Here is an 18,275-nt window from a genome sequence, read left to right as displayed (position 1 = left end):
CTTACCCGCGTTGCTTGCTTGTCTTACTTTTCGTCGATGGGGGAGGGGGCCCGCGTTGCCGATCGATGCAGGAGGGGCCCATCGCCGTTTGGAAAAAAACAATGTTGATGCCCTCCTTCATCGGGCCCCCCCTGACCATTTTGGGCCCTAGGCACGTGCCTACTTGGCCTATTGGTTAATCCTGCCCTGCCTATTTTAATTGTTTTCTTCAATCTTTTTATATTGTACACCGTTTAGACACTTGTTTTGACAGACGGTATATCAAAAATAAAGAAACTTGAAACTTCGCACAGCATGACCTGGTCTTCCTGCTAATAATGAAATCAATTTCACTAAGGGTTGCTTTTACTAAGGTGCGCTAGCATTTTTAAGATGCACTGCATTGCCGCGAGCGGTAACCCTGCGCTACGCGCCAAGAACTAACGCCAGCTCAATGCTGGCGTTAACGTCTAGTGTGTGTGGCAATGCAGTGCACGCTAAGCACGCGCTAAAACCGCTAGCACAGCTTAGTAAAAGGAGCCCTAAGTAATATGGTACCTGGCCATATGGAATATTAAAAATCGTTCGGAAAACCTTTAAATGAATCCATGCAATTACTGGTAACCACTGTAGTTAAATAAAATGTGGCGTAATTCTATCATATTTAGAAATAGAAAAAATTACGCTCGCTGCAGTGCTCTGTACGGTTTGTAATGTTTTCAAAAATCTTTTAGCACATCCTGGATAAATAATATTACAGTAGTCTGTCTAGGAAAGAATACCGTATTTTCACGCATATAACGCGCGCGTTATACGCGTTTTTACCTACCGCGCATACCCCTCGCGCGTTATACGCGTGAGCGCGGTATACAAAATTTTTTTTACATAGTTCCCACCCCGCCTGACGCTCGATTCACCCCCCCCCCCAGCAGGACCGCTCGCACCCCCACCCCGAACGACCGCTCACACGCGCTCCCACCCGCACCCGCATCCACGATCGGAGCAAGAGGGAGCCCAAGCCCTCTTGCCCGACCGACGTCCCAACTCCCCGACAATATCGGGCCAGGAGGGAGCCCAAACCCTCCTGGCCACGGCGACCCCCACCCCGCACTACATTACGGGCAGGAGGGATCCCAGGCCCTCCTGCCCTCGACGCAAACCCCCCTCCCTCCAACGACCGCCCCCCCCAAGAACCTCCAACCGCCCCCCTAGCTGACCCGCGACCCCCCTGGCCGACCCCCCCCTTCCCCGTACCTTTGGTAGTTGGCCGGACAGACAGGAGCCAAACCCGCCTGTCCGGCAGGCAGCCAATGACGGAATGAGGCCGGATTGGCCCATCCGTCCCAAAGCTCCGCCTACTGGTGGGGCCTAAGGCGCGTGGGCCAATCAGAATAGGCCCTGGAGCCTTAGGTCCCACCTGGGGGCGCGGCCTGAGTCGGGGTGGCCAGAGGAGAGTCGTGGCGGGCGAAAGGACAGTCGGGCTGCATGCGCGGTATACCCGTGAGCGCGGTATACAAAAGTTTTTGTACATAAAATCGTGGTTTCTGCGCGCTATACCCGTGTGCGCGTTTTACACGGGTGCGCGTTATCTGCGTGAAAATACGGTAAGTGATTGAACCACAAATGCAAAAACCAACTTATCAAAATATTTCCAAACTACTCGTAATGTCCATAAAAGAAAAAAAATTATTTTTTAGCTAACCAACCCCCACTTTTTCTAAACCGCGATAGCGGTTATTAGCGCAGGGAGCTGCGCTGAATGTTCCGCGCTGCTCCCGACGCTCATAGAGTTCCTGTGAGCGTCGGGAGCAGCGCGGAGCATTCAGCGCAACTCCCTGTGCTAATAACCGCTATCACAGTTTAGTAAAAAAGAGGGGGTGGCAAATTAACTTGATCAAGTTTCAAGTTTATTTAAAATTTCTTATACCACCCAATCAAGCCTTCTAAGTGATGTACAAAAACGCCAAAACAACGCACCAATTAAAATGCAGTTTAAACAAAAACAAACCAGGGGAAATGACATTTTTTAAAGACATTGACGAACGGGAACAAAAGGGAAGAAGGGTTAGAACTACAATTGATAGAAAGAAAGAAAACACTCAAGGGAAAGAATAACAAAGGGAGGGGGAACTGAAGGTAGAAACCTTTCTTGAATCTTAGTCGTCCTTACTTAATAAATTACCTAGTTGGAAAGCTGAAAAAGCTAGTTTGCATATCAAAAGTATAGTTACTTTTGACCAAAAAATGATAAAAAGATCTGATCCAGCCTGATCCTGTGGACCTAACCAAAGAAAATTGGTTTATCTATATTTATCCTCAATTTATGATTTATTACCCATTTATCCACAGTGTCGAGGACTAGCTTTAATGCAGACCAATCGGAATCCTTATTATTGAATAGCAAAAGAATATTAATATCATCTGTATAAATATAACTTGTATACATTGTGGTTTGCAAGTGCTCTACTCAAAGATTGCATCATAACATTAAACAGTACTGGGGATAAGGGAGAGCCCTGTGGTATTCCACAACCTATTTTCCAACTAGAGGATAATAGACTATTCATTTTCACTCTATATGATCATTGAGCTCTAAGAATCCATCTATTCAATTCAAAACTTTACACTCTAAACCCCAATTTTATAATGCTTGTTTTAGAAGGTTATGATCAACAAGGTCAAATGCACTAGAAAGGTCAAATTGTATAAGGATAGCATTCTGACCGGACTCAAAATAGATCTATCTTTAGCCAAATGACATGGGGGACAGAATTTGTCCGCGTCCCCATGGATAACTGCAGGAAATCACCCCGTGTCATTCTTTAATGTCTATCTCAACCTCAGTCCTTCTACACCAGCATTCTTCAATGCAAGGCTTGAGGGTCAGTGGCTGTGCCCATTTGTACTCTGATTCTTCCCTCTCTCCTTAAAGAATGACACGGGGATGGTTTCCCACGGTTAGCCGCAGGGTTGGAGACAGGGACAAATTGTGTCCCCATGTCATTCTCTAGGCAGAGCAAGGTTTCAGTGCAGCAAGAAATACAAGTATATGCATGCAGTAGGTTTTATAACTAAGACTGCTTCAGCCCATGAGGATGACACAGGGCCAGTTAGTAGCCACATTCTTGGTGCCAGAACAGATGCACTCTGAACCAAGGAGGGGGCCAGTGTGAGAGAGTCCCCTCTCTGGCACTTGCACACAGTGCGGATGCCGGGCCATGTTTGGAATTTCACATTTAGCGAGTGGGAGACTATGGTTGCTCTGTTCTCAGGCAGTTCCCAGGGGGCAAGGGGAAGAGGTCACATAGGAGAAGAAACAGGCCTACTCTTCCTGTCCCCCCCTCCTCCTGCCCTGCATAAGGGGGCAGCAGAAGCTTCAGAAACCTCCTGCAGTCCAACCTACTGGCTCTCAGTCAGGTTAACAGCAGTTGTGGACTTGCTTCCTATTCCCATATCTGTAGGGAATTGGATAAGAGGGGGGGGGGGGGTAAGAAACAGCTGGACAGGAAGATAGAATTACATTTACTTGGAATCGCTGACATTAGCTTTGAAACTGTTTTATTAAAACTTAATTGGAAAGTACAGTGCAAGGAATCATGTACCTGTATAAAAGCAAATTAAGCTAAATTTTTGAAACTCACACTCATCTATGAAATAATAACAATGCTGAAGGATTTGAAAATTAATACGGTACATAGTTCATTGTTATCTAAAATGCAAAGTGTATATACTTGGTGTGATACAACTAGTTCCAAGATGTGATTCAGTATATAATTAGAGTTTCCGATTTAAGATTTTAACCAATAAACACTGATAAATCACCGCCAATGCAAAAAAAATAGCTGTTTATTGGATTAATGAATTCCACTCCTTCCCTTCATCTAATTTGTCTTGCACCTTCCACTCTGTTTTTTGTGCCTTAGCTGCAGACACCTTCTTATGGACCGGGAAAGGTGAACGTCAGGGGGCCAATATTCAGACCATGGGAGCTAGCCGGGCTGAGTCCCACATTCAGCGCTGAACCCAGATATTCAAAACTGGGCCATTTCCAGTTATTTTGGCTGCTAAAAATTTAGCTGGCCACGTCAATATTCAGCACTGGCTGACTCCGTTTATAGACCAACTATTTAAGCAACCTGATTTGGCTGCTCGACATAGCTGGCCAGTGGTCGCACAACATAGCTGGCTAGCCACTGACCATAAAATCCTGGCCAGCTAAACAGCACTGAATATCAGGCGGCAAAAGGGGATTCCACTACGAAATAAAACATCTTAAAAATCTCCTATTTCTAGTGCACTAGGTGTGTTATTTTGGATGATTGGGTTATATCTCAGTGCTCGCAAGCCATGCAGAAAGAATCCACCCCAGATTTTGAATTCCTCCTACTTCACAGAGGACTCTGCTGCCCCCTACAGTTTTTCCTTTTGCACTTGAGCCGGAACGAGTGTTTCTGATCGGCTCTCCTTATTTCTTTATTTTTGTTCGGTATTTTTGCATAATTTTTTTTTCATCTTTCATTACTAAGAGCTTCCCTACTCGAGGGACCAGCTCTGCCTGCGTGAAGGAGAAGCAGACTGAGGTCTGCAGCTGACAGGCCAATCCCTTGTGGTACCTGTTAGCCAGCCTGCAGGAGCCTTTCTGGAGCTCAGGGCCATCCCCTGGTAGCTTTATTCACCTACTTCTTTGCAGGTGTTTGACTGCAGACTGTTAGGCATCAGTAGAGGGCTCAGAAGGGTCTCGCAGGGTACCGGCTGCATTTCGCCTCACCCCCCTTTTTTGTGCGTTCTCGGACTGACTGTCTGAAGATTCAGCACTGGAAGGACTTTCTGTTTGAGGTAGTAATTTCTTCTCCCAGATCCATCAACCATTGGAACTGGGGTAAGCTGCAGCATATTACCAGCACAGGTCACAGTGAGTAAGGCTGTTACAGCCTATGAGGAAAATCAGGGGAGGGTCTGTAAATGTTGTTTTTGAAGGTTTCTGCCTGTTCCTTGATGTTCACCCACCTCTAAAATCCTAAAATTGCTAGTTTTTTTGTGTTTTATTTTTGCGATTTAGAGCCATTTTTTGGCACCGAAATGCTGCTGCGGCAGCCATCTTAGGTTTCCTGATTTTTTTCAAAGTTCTCTAGAATCTTCATATTAGAGAATGACACGGTGACTGTTACCCGCGGCTAACTGCGTGTAACCCACAGAAATGGGGAGGAAAAAAACTTGTGTCCGCGGGGAAAAGGGACAAGGCCATTTACCGCCCTGTGGAGCGGTGAATGGCCTTGTCCCCGCAGTTAAGTATTTTGCGCACGTTGCCTCACTTATCACCCTTCGCGATCGTGTGGTTCAGCAGCCCCCTCCCTCCTGATCACCATGATCCAGGCATCTCTCTCCCTCTCTTCCCCTCACTTTTGCTGGTGATTTTCATCTTTCTCTGACGCAACCGGAAACAGGAAGTTGCGTCAGATAAGAAATTTCAGGGCAGCTGCACGTGACTTTAGAAAAAGTTTGGGACGCTCGGAGACAGAAACATGAAAATTGCCAGTGAAGGTGAGGGGAGGGAGTGAGGGAGGAAGATGTCCGGACCGCAGCAATCGGGAGGAAAGGAGGGAGGGGGCTGCTTGACCGTGCAATTGACCTCCATGTCAGGGGATTCAGGGGCGTTAGACCCTGTTGTAGATTTTCCATCTATTCAAAACCTCGGTTGTGTTGGTTCTGATTACTGATTTGCTTCGGGAGTTAAACTTGGACTCCGAGCAGGCCTTGTGAATCAAAGCGGCCATGATGGCCTCCTTTGTGACTCGTGCCTAACATACCAGATTATGAAGTCATGTGAGTGAGAGAGCAACGAGCATTTATCCCAGCTCCTATTAGCAGGAGTGGATTACATGGCAGATGCTCTCTACGACATCATCAGAGTCATGAGCAAAGTTTTGGCTTATTCAATTTCAGCCCGCAAGATACTCTGGATCAGGCAATGGGCTGATGACTCCACCTCCAAGGATACTCTCAACAGACTTCCTTTCAGGGGGGTAAATGTTACTAGGAAAGCACTGGATGATTTCATGACCAGCGTAACAGATTGTCGTCCAAAATCTTTGTCCGACAGCAGACCCAGAACCTCTAGATGCTCAGGGAGCTCTAATTTTCATGCTTCTAGGTGGTCTCAACACTACACAGGAGGAGCCACTTCCCAGAGATCCTTCCAGGGATACAAACAGAAGTTTGCAGGACCCAGACGAAACCAGGCCTCCAATTCCCATCCTGCTTCAACCTCCAAAAAGCAATTTAGCAACAAAGAAACCCAGTAAGATGAGTACTGAAAAGTATCGAGAGAACAAGTCTCCCCTGACCCAAAAGAGAATGATGGGAAGAGACAGCCCAATGAACACACTTAACAAATATTTAGAGTGAATGGGAAGCCCTCGGTCTCACAGCCTGCAGTGGGGAACACAGCTCCTAATGCACCAGCTGTCACAGTCATACACCCAGAAGCGTATTACCTGTGAAATATCCCCAGGCTGACCCAAGTGAAATTTTAACGTGAATTAGCTAGTGCACAAACTAGTGTGCTAAAAGTGAAGTATCTAAATAAGAAAAAAAACCCAATAAACTAGTTAGGCTGTCTCTGCCCCTCATCCGAGGGTACAGCAGCATCCAAAATCGTTCAGGCCAAACCACAATCACAAGCTTCATAGCTTCTCCGTGAGAATCCGGAGTAAATAAATGTGTAGCCAGCATGAATTAGATCCGCTGCTGTACCCTCGGATGAGGGGCAGAGACAGCCTAACTAGTTTATTGTTGTTGTTTTTTCTTATTTAGCACAGTGGTTAAAGCTACAGCCTCAGCACCCTGAAGTTGTGGGTTCAAACCCATGCTGCTCTTTGTGACCCTGGGCAAGTCACTTAATCCCCCCATTGCCCCAGGTACATTAGGTAAAAGTTACACTTTGGTGACGTAATGTCAGCTTAAACTTGTATTTTAACTGAAGTTTATTTTATGTTTTTATGAATTTCTACACCGCCTAGAAGGCTGAATGGGCGGTATAAGAAATTTTAAATAAACTTGAAACTTGATAGATTGTGAGTCCGCGGGGACAGACGGGGAAAAATGCTTAAGTACCTGAATAAATTCATGTAAACCGTTTTGAGCTCCCCTGGGAGAACAGTATAGAAAATCGGATGAATAAATAAATGTCATACTAAGTTAGCCATGCTTTGTAATACTATATTTGCCACGTTTTGTCAAATTATGATTTACCATGCTTTGTTAATGACATTACATTAGTGACTTCTATTCCGCCAATCCCTTGCAGTTCTGGGCGGATTACAAATGAAGATAACTGGACATTTCCAGGAAACTTACGAATTAGGGTGCTGTTTACATGGTTGAGACTTTGCTGGGAAATTGACAAGAGTGGGGATAGTCATGGAGATGTGTTAGGATTTCTTGATACATTTTTTTGAATAACAAGGTTTTGCTTTTTTTTCCGAAATGATTTGTAGTCGGTCGTTTTCGTCAGCATGTTGGAGAGGTGGTGATCAAGTTTCGCTGCTTGCGTTGCTAGTAGGTTGTCATACATCTTCTTGCGCTGTGTATCTTTGATTGGGGTCTGAGTTAACTATGTTTTTACCACTTTTGTCTGACAATGTTTTGCCATGCTATATTGTACCATACTATGAGCTCCTTTTGCTAAGCTGCGCTAGCGGTTTTAGCACGCGCACTACATGCTAACGTCTCCATAAAGCTGGCATTAGTATTTTCTGCGTAGCGCGGGGGTTATCGTGCGCTAAAAACACTAGGTAAAAGGAGCCCTATGTTTGCAATCACTTCGTATAAATACACTTTATTATGTATGTAAACTTGTAACCCGTTCCGAGCTCTTCTGGGAGGATGGGACATAAAAACCAACCAACCAATCAATCTCAGCACTATGTGCCCATTCTGGAGTGCCCTTTGTAGAATACCATTCAGTGTCAAATTTGAGTACCATTTACTGAATCTAGTCTTATATATATATATATATATATATATATATATAGCAGCGATTCATTTTCCTCATCATTTAGGTGACAGCACTGGTTTTTAAATTAAGACATTTTTCGCCCCTGCTGAAAATTACCTCTGTAATAACTCCAGTATTTTGCTCCTTTGCATTATTGAACTGATAGTTTCACTTAGGCACCCAGAGTAGGCAAATTATTGACTGTAGGAGCAGTTTTCAAGCTTCTAGTTTTAAGAACATAAGAATTTGCCTCCGCCGGGTCAGACCAGAGGTCCATCCCACCCAGCGGTCCGCTCCCGCGGCGGCCCTCCAGGTCTATCACCTGTGCTGTGGTCCCTGACTATTCCTATAACCTACCTCAACTCATATCTGTACCCCTCAATCCCCTTATCATCTAGGAACCTATCCAAACCTTCTTTGAAGCCCTGTAAAGTGCTCTGTCCTATCACGGCCTCCGGAAGTGCGTTCCACATGTCCACCACCCTAGCGTTTGTTCTAAACCTGTCCCCTTTCAATTTCTTCGAGTGCCCCCTTGTACTTGTGGTTCCCCACAATGTGAAGAATCTGTCCCTGTCTACCTTTTCTATGCCCTTCAAGATTTTGAAGATTTCTATCATGTCTCCTCTAAGTCTCCGCTTTTCCAGGGAGAATAGCCCCAGCTTTTTCAACCTGTCCGCATATGAGAAGTTTTCCATACCCTTTATCAGTTTAGTCGCTCTTCTCTGGACTCCCTCAAGTACTGCCATGTCCTTCTTGAGGTATGGCGACCAGTACTGGACACAGTACTCCAGATGCGGGTGCACCATTGCACGATACAGACTTTGCACCAGTTCTCAAAGTGAAGTCAATTAGTCCAGTACTATGTTTGTTTCTTAAATTTCCTTTGGAGTACAAGGATTTGAAAATGTCATCTGTGTGTGAATTGACCTCCCATGACTGATTGTGGCCCCAGGAATGTCTTTTCAAAGCAGTGGTGTAGCTATAGGGGGACTTTGGCCTACCAATTTGGGTTCAAGTCTCCCAAAAATTGAGGCACAGCCTGCTGCTTTGGCTAGTGGTGGTCCTCAAGCCCTGCCAGCAGATGCCTTCCTTCTTGCAAAGCCAGGCAGTTAGTGACACTTTAACATAATATAAACAATTTCTATACCGCATAACTGGAAAGTTCTATGCAGTTAACAAAATGAATAATAAACAATAATTGTGATGTAACAATAATCACTGAATAGAAAACTGTTCCTGGGCCACCACTACAATGGCTGCTCTCTTCCCCCCCCCCCCCCCCCCGGTACATGCCTGGTTCTTGTGAAACTGAGCATGCCATGTTTGAGTGGAGGGCCTCCCTCACACATGTTCAGTTGCACATAAAAACAAGTATGTGCACGGGGAGGGGTGGAGGGCGGGTGTTCGGCTGGCTCAGCAGCAGCCCAGGAAAAGTGCCACCAATTGCCTGGCTTTGCGAGGAAAAGAGCTTTGCTGGGGGTCTTGGGGCCCCTGCCAGCTCAGAGATGTTGGTGTGGTTGGGGTAAAATTTTGTCCCCCACCAACTTGGGCTCAGCCCCCCCCCTCCAAAAAAAAAATCTTAGTACTGGCTATGTGCCTGTTTCAAACACATACTTTATAGAATGGCACAAAGACTTTTAGTCACATTGAAGGTATGCAGTTTCCAGACAGACAGTTAATGCAGGTCAGATGCTCTTACTGTGTATAACATTTGGAAAATTATTCTGTCTGTGATGGTCTCCCTGGAATGTGAAATTCTGCAATAGGATCCTGATTTTACCTATTGCCTGTCCTTCAGCTAAAGCAGTGGTTTCCAAACTGTGGATCACAGCCTCAAATGAGGTCACAGCTACAGCTGAAAAAAACCCCAAAACAACTCACAGGGGGGCAATGTCAGCTTCTTAGGGTAATGGGATGCTATAATCTGAGCTGAATGGTTTTAACAGGAAGCGGGGACTGCAGTATCACCATCAGCTGGTTTTGCAAGTCAGGCATAGAAGGAGAGGTAGGGATGGGATCATATTGTTTTTGGAACGGCCAAAATTACTGTACATCCCAACTAGGCAAAGTTTTTGGAGGCACCAAGCTAAAGGATTGCCTTCCAGTTTCTTGATTCCTACTATCAGGATCCAGGATCGCTCTATAAAACGAACTTAAGTCAAGTGCCACAAGTTGATCAACCATACTGAATAGGGGCAATTTTATAAGAGTGCTATGTGAAATCACCAAAAGAATGCCCCCAAATATCACATCGGTGCCCTTACATAAATTTATACCAGCTCTGAAGAAGACAGAAATGTTTGTGTGCGTGGTGGGTGGAGGTGGGGGTTCACTCTGTAGGAAACATTAGGCTCCTCCATTTAGGCACTCCAAGGGCCTGTGCTAAGAGCCTCTTCTGCATGGTGTCCAGAAAAAAACGGATCCCTCAACATTTTTCCAAATAACCCAAAAATGTCCCACTACAGCAGAAACTTCTCCCTAAAATTCGAGACATTTCTGAGAACACTTTATTTTTCAACAAGATGGAGCTCCAGCACATCGAGCTCACAAAACAGTTTAGTTACATAAGAATTGCCGCTGTTGGGTCAGACCAGTGGTCCATCGTGCCCAGCAGTCTGCTCACGCGGCGGCCCTCTGGTCAAAGACCAGCACCCTGAGACTAGCCCTACCTGCGTGCGTTCAGGTTCAGCAGGAACTTGTCTAACTTTGTCTTGAATCCCTGGAGGGTGTTTTCTCCTATGACAGACTCCGGAAGAGCGTTCCAGTTTTCTACCACTCTCTGGGTGAAGAAGAACTTCCTTATGTTTGTAAGGAATCTATCCCCTTTCAACTTTAGAGAGTGCCCTCTCGTTCTCCCTACGTTGGAGAGGGTGAACAACCTGTCTTTATCTACTAAGTCTATTCCCTTCAGTACCTTGAATGTTTCGATCATGTCCCCTCTCAATCTCCTCTGTTCGAGGGAGAAGAGGCCGGGTTTCTCTAATCTTTCGTTGTACGGCAACTCCTCCAGCCCCTTAACCATTTTAGTCGCTCTTCTCTGGACCCTTTTGAGTAGTACCGTATCATAAGAACATAAGAAATGCCTGCACCGGATCAGACCTGGGGTCCATCTAGTCCGGCAATCCGCACACGCGGAGGCTCAGCCAGGCACACCCTGGCAAATACAATGGTCCAGATCGTTTATAAAGATGTTGAAGAGCACGGGTCCAAGCACTGAGCCCTGCGACATCCCACTAGTGACGTTCTTCCAGTTCGAGTATTGTCCGAGTTGCCCTACTGGGATAGACCGAAGATCCATCAAGCCTGGTGTCCTGTTTCCAACAGTGGCCAAACCAGGTCACAAATATCTGACAAGATTCCAAAGAGTAAAATAGATTTTATGCTACTTCTCCTAGGAATAAGCAGTGGATTTTCCCAAGTCCATCTCCATAATGGCTTATGGACTTTTCTTTTAGGAAATTATCCAAACCTTTTTTTAAATTCTGCTAAGCAATTGCTTTCACCACATTCTCTGACAACAAATTCCAGAGTTTAATTATATGTTGAGTGAATAAAATATTTTTTCCGGTTTGTTTTAAATCTACTACTTAGCTTTATTGCATGCCCCCTAGTCCTAGTATTTTTGGAAAGAGTAAACAAGTGATTCATATTTATCCACTCCCTTGAGCAGTCTCTTCTCTCGGCTGGTGCACAGAATATACCCACAAATGAAAAAAAATAGACACCCCCCCCCAAAATCGAAGATCGGCAGAATGGATGCCCATTCCCTCCTTCTACCACTGTCAAGCAACCCACCAGACACCCCTCCGGCAGCGAGAGGGATGCCCACTCCCTCCTACTGCCACCGTAAAAGCAACCCACCCTACACACATACACACCCCCAGCTGTTCTAAATTTGCGAGCAGAATTTTCCAGTAGGTTGAGCTGTCATAACCTTACTTTCTGGTCAGGCATTGACAAGAAAGTAAGGCTTGACAGCTCAGACCTGCCATAAAATTTCTCCCCCTCCCCTGACACCCCAGCAGGAGGAATGCCCGCTCCCTCCTGCCACCACTGTAAAGCAACCCACCTCCTACCCCCTATCCCTCCTGCCACCATTGTAAAGCAACTCCCCAACACCTCCCCCACATACATACAAACACACTCCCCCTCGGTAGCAGGAGGGATGCTCACTGCCGCCGCCATGCCTCTGACACCCACTCATGTCTCCAACACTCACTCATGTTTCTGACGACCCCCCCCCCGTGCCTCCTCCACTCCTACCTTGTTCATGAAGGCTGGCCAGAGGGATGCCTATTCCCTCCAGGCAGCAAGCCCACCTCTTCAAAATGGAAGGCCTTCCCCTCCCCAGTGCATCCAAGATGTGCCGGTGAGGGGCCTTAGCCCTAATTTGTCCAGGTTACTTAAGGCCCTACCTATGAGAGGGAGTAAGTATCCTCCTGCTGCTCTGGGGGGGAGGGGGTGTATGTGTGTTGGGTGGGTTGCTTAACAGCAGTGATGGGAGGGAGTGGGCATCTCTCCTGCTGCCAGGGTAGTGTGTGTCGGGTGGGTTGCTTGATATTGGCAGTGGGAGGGAGTGGTATCCATCCTGCTGCCGGGGTGTGTTGGGGGATTGCTGGATAGCTGTGGTGGGAGGGAGTGGGCATCCCTCCTGCCAGGGTGTTGGGAGAAGGGGGCAAAATTTTCTGGCAGGTCTGAGTTGTCAAACCTTACTTTCTTGTCAATGCCTGAACCAATCAACACTCAGGCATTGCCCAGAAAGTAAGGCTATGACATCTCAGACCTGCTAGAAAATTTTGCTTGCAGATTTAGGACAGCAAGGTTAGGGAATCACCAAGTGATAGAGAATCGCTCAGAGTACTCATTTAAATATTAGTAACCTCATTGTAAAACATTTGCTTGGCAGAGTCAGAGTCTGCCAGGAAGCTCGGAAAAGATATACTTCCACACAAAACTGGCTGGAACTGGTTTAGCGACCATGGTTAAAGGCACAATGGATTTTGAGAATCTTCCCCTGTGTGTGTATAAGGAAAATGTGTCTGTCCTTCTGTAAATGGTTGAGGAGGGGTATGTAAGAGAAAGCAGGGAGGGAATATCCTGCCTGAATGAATGATGTGTGTGTCTGAATGGGTGGGTGTGTAGGTGTGAAGAGGCTGAAGGAAGAAGAGAGAACAGGGGGTTGAAGCCTGTCTTTTTATAGACTTGAATTCCTTGTTTCAGTATCTTTTTGTCACAATTTGTTTTTTGATTACTACTAGTTTTTATCATTTCTATATCGTTGAAAGGCATATACAGCGCTGTATACATAACATTCAATAGATGGTCCCTGCTCAGAATAGCTTGAAATCTAATTTGGAAGACAGACAGGACCTGCTCAGGGTTGGGGAGTTTCTAGCAGAAGGAATGATACGATGAGTATAGGTATCTGATGATGAGTGGGAGTTAACAGTTGAAAGCAACTTCAAAAAAGTGGGTTTTTAGCTTGGATTTGAATTCTGATGTCTCCTAATTAATAATAATAATAATAATAACTTCATTTTTGTATACCGCAATACCACAAAACAGTTCAGAGCAGTTTACAGGAGAAGAGACTGTACATATACAGCGAAGATGCAGAATACTATAAAACAGTTCAGAGCGGTTTACAGGAGAAGAGACTGTGCAGCGAAGATACAGAGAGTTAGTTATCAAGTGTATAATATAACCAGTAGCAATTACAAAATAAACCAAAAACAGTTACAAGGGAGTGCAGAAAGGGGATAGGAAAAACCTGGGGAGATGAGGTATATAGGTGAGAAGGGAGAGGAAAGGGAAAGAAGGGAGGCAGGGTCGAGATTAGTAGTTTGGTCGGGAGGGAGGGAGTTAGAGAAATTTATCAAAGAGGTATGATTTGAGAGATTTCCTGAAGGATAGGTAGGATGGGGCAAGAGAGATGAGGGTGGTCAAGCAGTCATTCCATTTGCCAGCTTGGAAAGAGAGGGTTTTGTCAAGGAATCACAGGTCTTTGGAATGACCTCACCACCCCGCTGCGGAACCTGAGCTCCCTTCAGTTATTCCGCAAACAACTGAAAACCTGGCTTTTCAGCAAATTGTAGCTCTATCCTTCCCCCCCTTTCTCTCCCCCCTTCTACACATAAGTTCATGTAATCCTTTTTCTTCTTCTCTACCCACTATTTTAAGTTCTTGTAAACCGTGTCGAGCTCCATTCTCATGGAGATGATGCGGTATATAAACTTAAGGTTTAGATTAGATTAGATTATATTAGATACATCCCTTTGGAGAGGGGTAGGCAAACAGGTGGGCATTGCGTGTACGGTTGGAGCCTGGGAACACAAAGTGGCGTGACAGGTATATCGCGGATGAGCCAGTTAAGGTTTTGAAGCAGAGGCAGGCGAATTTGAAGATGACCCTTGCTTCAATTGGTAGCCAATGAAGTTTTCTGTAGAAAGGGCTAACATGGTCTGACTTTTTGAGATCATAGATGAGGCGGCCGGCGGTGTTTTGAATGAATCTTAGACGTTTAACAGTTTTCTTGTAGGAACCCAAGTATATGATGTTACAGTAATCCAGGGTGCTTAAGATTAGGGATTGGACCAGCAATCTGAAGGTGGGGAAATCAAAGTAGTGTTTGATAGAACCAAAGGGTGGAAAAGCATTTTTTGACTTGGACATTGGTATGGTCTTCAAAAGTGAGGCAGCGGTCCAAGATGACTCCGAGAATTTTAATAGTGGAATTGATTAGATACCAAGGAGGTATGACTCTTTTGAAATTGTGGTCCATGGAGTTAGATTCCTTTTGTCTGTCCAAGCATCCAGCCAAAAAGACCTTTGTTGGCCTTATGTACTGTTCTTAACATATTTTCCAGTATATTTCTGTGTCACAATTTGATATTTGTTTGAAACAATGACCCTCAATGGCCAATTAATGTGACCCTTTTGAAACATACATAGAAACATGATGGCCCATCCAGTCTGCCCTGTCTCAGAATCAGGTTGTCTGGGTACCTTTGTTCTACTTAAGCATTTGTTTTTATTATATCTTTTGAAAGTCTAGGGCTTTAAGGATACTCCCAAGCATTGAGCTTAAGTCATGTAAAATATGGGCAGGGGGCCATTCAGCCTATCTGCAGACATTCCCAAGAATCAGATTGTTTAATATCCCATAAGCCTTTGCTGATACTCAGGGTAGGCTAGCACAATGTAATGCTGAATGCTAATGCTGACACCCTTGTCCAGCGGGGGTTGTGGGGGCAGGAGCACAGCCCCTCAATTCCTGCCTCTTGCAGAGGCTTCTCAAAATGGCTGCCGTGACCTTTCTTGGCTGTTGCAAGGGGCAAGAGTGAGGAGGCTGTGTTCTTGCCGCCAATGACCTCCACTGGCCCACCAGGAACAAAAGTAGGCCTAGGTGGGTCTACCTAGACATTGGGGGTGGGGGTGTTGAGATTTGCTGTGGGCTGGGGGGAAGGCAAGAGGGGGATCAGGCTCATTTAAAAAAAAAAAAAAAATGTTATACAGGTGCTAGCCCAATATTCAGTGCCAACATCCACATAGCTAAGTGGATTGTTTTGGGACAGGTTTAGTTGCCAACCCTGACCTGCCCTCTTTTTAGTTGGGCAGTCTAAGGTGATATCTAGCGGCACTCTGTGGTTTAGTGCCACTGAATATCCCCATTTAGGCAGCGAGAAGCAATTTAAACAGGCAGGGGAGGCTTAAAAACAGTCTCTAGTTGAAACTCAAAAGCCAGTTAACTGGCTAGAAAGATCTGCAGATCGGATAACTTGCTTGGTTATGGCTAACCAGTAATTTTCAGTGGCAATTAACAGGTCAACCTATCTGGAAATGACCAATTAGCACCAAACTTAAATCCGGCTATGTCGGGGGCATTCAGAGGTATTCATTCCTATTGGGTCTCAATATTCAGACCTAACTGGCCAGATGTAGCTCATAAATAGAACCATCCTATCTTTATGCACTAATGGCCTGACATTGAATTTCTGGTTTTAGTGCTGGCAGTGGACAAAAAAAAGCGTTCTCCACGGCCAACTGAATATCGGCCGGCCTGTTTGCACATGTACATCACTTTTTACATAAAGAGAATGCTTTCTAAAATTACCCCCAGTATGCATGAGATGTATCTGTGTACAGTAGAAGAATAGCATGTAGATGTACTTTAAGCACATTCATTATCAATATCCTGGAAACCAGAGTTGCCTTTCCCTGATCCTAACCTCTCCCTTCAAAGACTCCGCAGAAGTGTTTCCAGAACTGGAGGGAGCATGGCAGATGTTGCACTAATGCTGGAGTCTCTTTTCTACAGGGCTATATGGCCACCATGAGTGCCAGAGGTGTGCCAGAAGACATGAAAGGGAAGGACAAGATTGTGTTTGGGAACATTCATCAAATTTATGATTGGCATAAAGAGTAAGTACTGTGGTGTACGGGGGGGGGGGGGGGAATGGTCTGCCCCAGATGCAGCCCATAAGAGGGTGTTCCAAGCAAGGGTCAGCATCATGGTCCGACTCTGGGAACTTGTTTCGGCAGTGGCAGCATTCAGAATTCGCTGTCTGCCGGCATTGGGCCTTCCTCTCTGCCATGTCCTGCCTTCAGAGAAACAAGAAGTAACAGCAGAGAGGAAGGCCCGACACCGGCAAGAGCAGTGAGTTCTAAATGCTGCACTGCCAACTTGGGGGGAGAGGGGTTGACAAAGAGAGAGGGAAGGGGAGAGAAATGCTGCACTTGATTGGGGAAGGAAGGGAGATGTCAGAGCATGGAGGGAGAGGGAGAGATGAAAGTAGGAGATAGATCCCAGGGCATGGGAGAAGGGAAGCAGATGCTAGATTATGGGGTGAGTTGGGGTAGGAAGGAAAGGAGAAGAGAGAGATGCCAGAGCATGGGGGAGGGTGTAGAGACAGTAAGAGAAAAATGGAAGAGACAGAGAAAAAGGTCAGACGCTGGTTGGAATGGAAAGAGAAGAGAAGATGAGGAAAGCAGAAACCAGAGATGACAAAAGATAGAAAAATAAATCACTCTTTTTTTTGTTGCTTTATAAACATTTATGAATAGAAAATGGAAATATTGTAATCTTTTTATTGGACAATTTTAATGCATTCTTTACTAACTTTTGGAGTCTGCCCCGGGTGCAGCTCTTAGGGGTGTTCCCCCAATCCCATTTTTATGGGGGGTGTTAAAAAAATGATTGGCCCCGGGTGTCACAAACCCTAGGTATGCCACTGAATGAATGTGAGATATATGCAGCAGTGCTGGAGAGCAAGAGCCAAAAATGAAGTCTCTGATACAGGAGACATTTCTCTGAGTCCCGTTCTCAGCTAGTGTATTTATCCAGCAAACAATCCCTCCTAAAGTGACATAATCTTCTTTTTCAGAAATGGAGCCCTCCTCTGTGACAATGTGAGAGTTCTATTGAATAGAATTCCCTCTGCAACAGAGGTGGTTTCTCCTTTTCCCCTTTCTCCCATTAGATGGAATTGGCTGTGTAAGAGTGACAGAACTTCCCTCTGACAGTGACAGAATGCTCCCATTATACAGAACTGTTTGAAATAGAGGCTGCTTGTCATAATATAGGACTCTTATTCCATTTTTATTTTCCCAAGATAGCAGGTCCAGTGTTAGTGGGGTGGGGTGGGGGGAACAGGGCAATTGCCCTGGGCACCAAAGCCCCTCCTCACCTTTCAAAATACAAAGGGGTCACCGGAGTGGCAGCAATTCTCTAGCATTGTTTATGGATTCCTCTGTGCTGTTCCCCTGCCGTGGTCCACCCCCTCTGATGTAACTTCCTGTTTCCTCTTGGGCAGGCTGCAGCAGGGGAACAGCATCAAGGAATCTGCGAGCAATCACTAAAGAATCTCTGCTATGCTGGCAACCCCTTTGCATTTTAAAACATGAGGGGGCTTGAGAAAGGGGTGGAGGTCCCCTGGAGCAGCTGATTTTTAAATGAAGGGAAGGATGCTGGATAGGGGGTATGTGATGGACCAAGGGATGGAGGGGAGGGGGAGAAGGAAAGGAAAGATGCTGGATGAGATGGCATTTGGTGGATAGGGAAATCAGGAGGGAGCAGGGGGGCAAAGAAATCAGGGCACCCCTCTTTAATTTCTGTCATGTCTAACAGCAGCCCTACAAAATACAGTCAGATTCCACCAGTCTCCCTATTATATTCTCCACTGAACTGTAGACAGTTCCACTAGACCAGTAGTCTCAAACTCAAACCCTTTGCAGGGCCACATTTTGGATTTGTAGGTACTTGGAGAGCCACAGAAAAAAAAAGTTAATGTTTTATTAAAGA

At 45.6% G+C, this 18,275-nt stretch overlaps 1 protein-coding gene across 3 annotated transcripts in view; it reads left to right on the top strand.

Moving 5' to 3' along the window:
• ARHGEF25 (Rho guanine nucleotide exchange factor 25) overlaps positions 1–18,275 on the top strand; it is a 380,835-nt gene that overhangs the window by 328,218 nt on the left and 34,342 nt on the right. For all 3 annotated transcript variants that reach the window (XM_033937480.1, XM_033937482.1, XM_033937481.1), the window contains one exon: positions 16,293–16,396. In XM_033937480.1, the coding sequence (XP_033793371.1) occupies positions 16,293–16,396 (104 nt within the window). The remainder of the gene's footprint in view (positions 1–16,292; positions 16,397–18,275) is intronic.

The sequence above is a fragment of the Geotrypetes seraphini genome, chromosome 3 (assembly GCF_902459505.1).
Source record: "Geotrypetes seraphini chromosome 3, aGeoSer1.1, whole genome shotgun sequence".
NCBI classification, from domain to species: Eukaryota; Metazoa; Chordata; class Amphibia; order Gymnophiona; family Dermophiidae; genus Geotrypetes; species Geotrypetes seraphini.
Note: the sequence above shows the minus strand (reverse complement) of the source record. Positions and strands in the feature narration are given on the sequence as shown.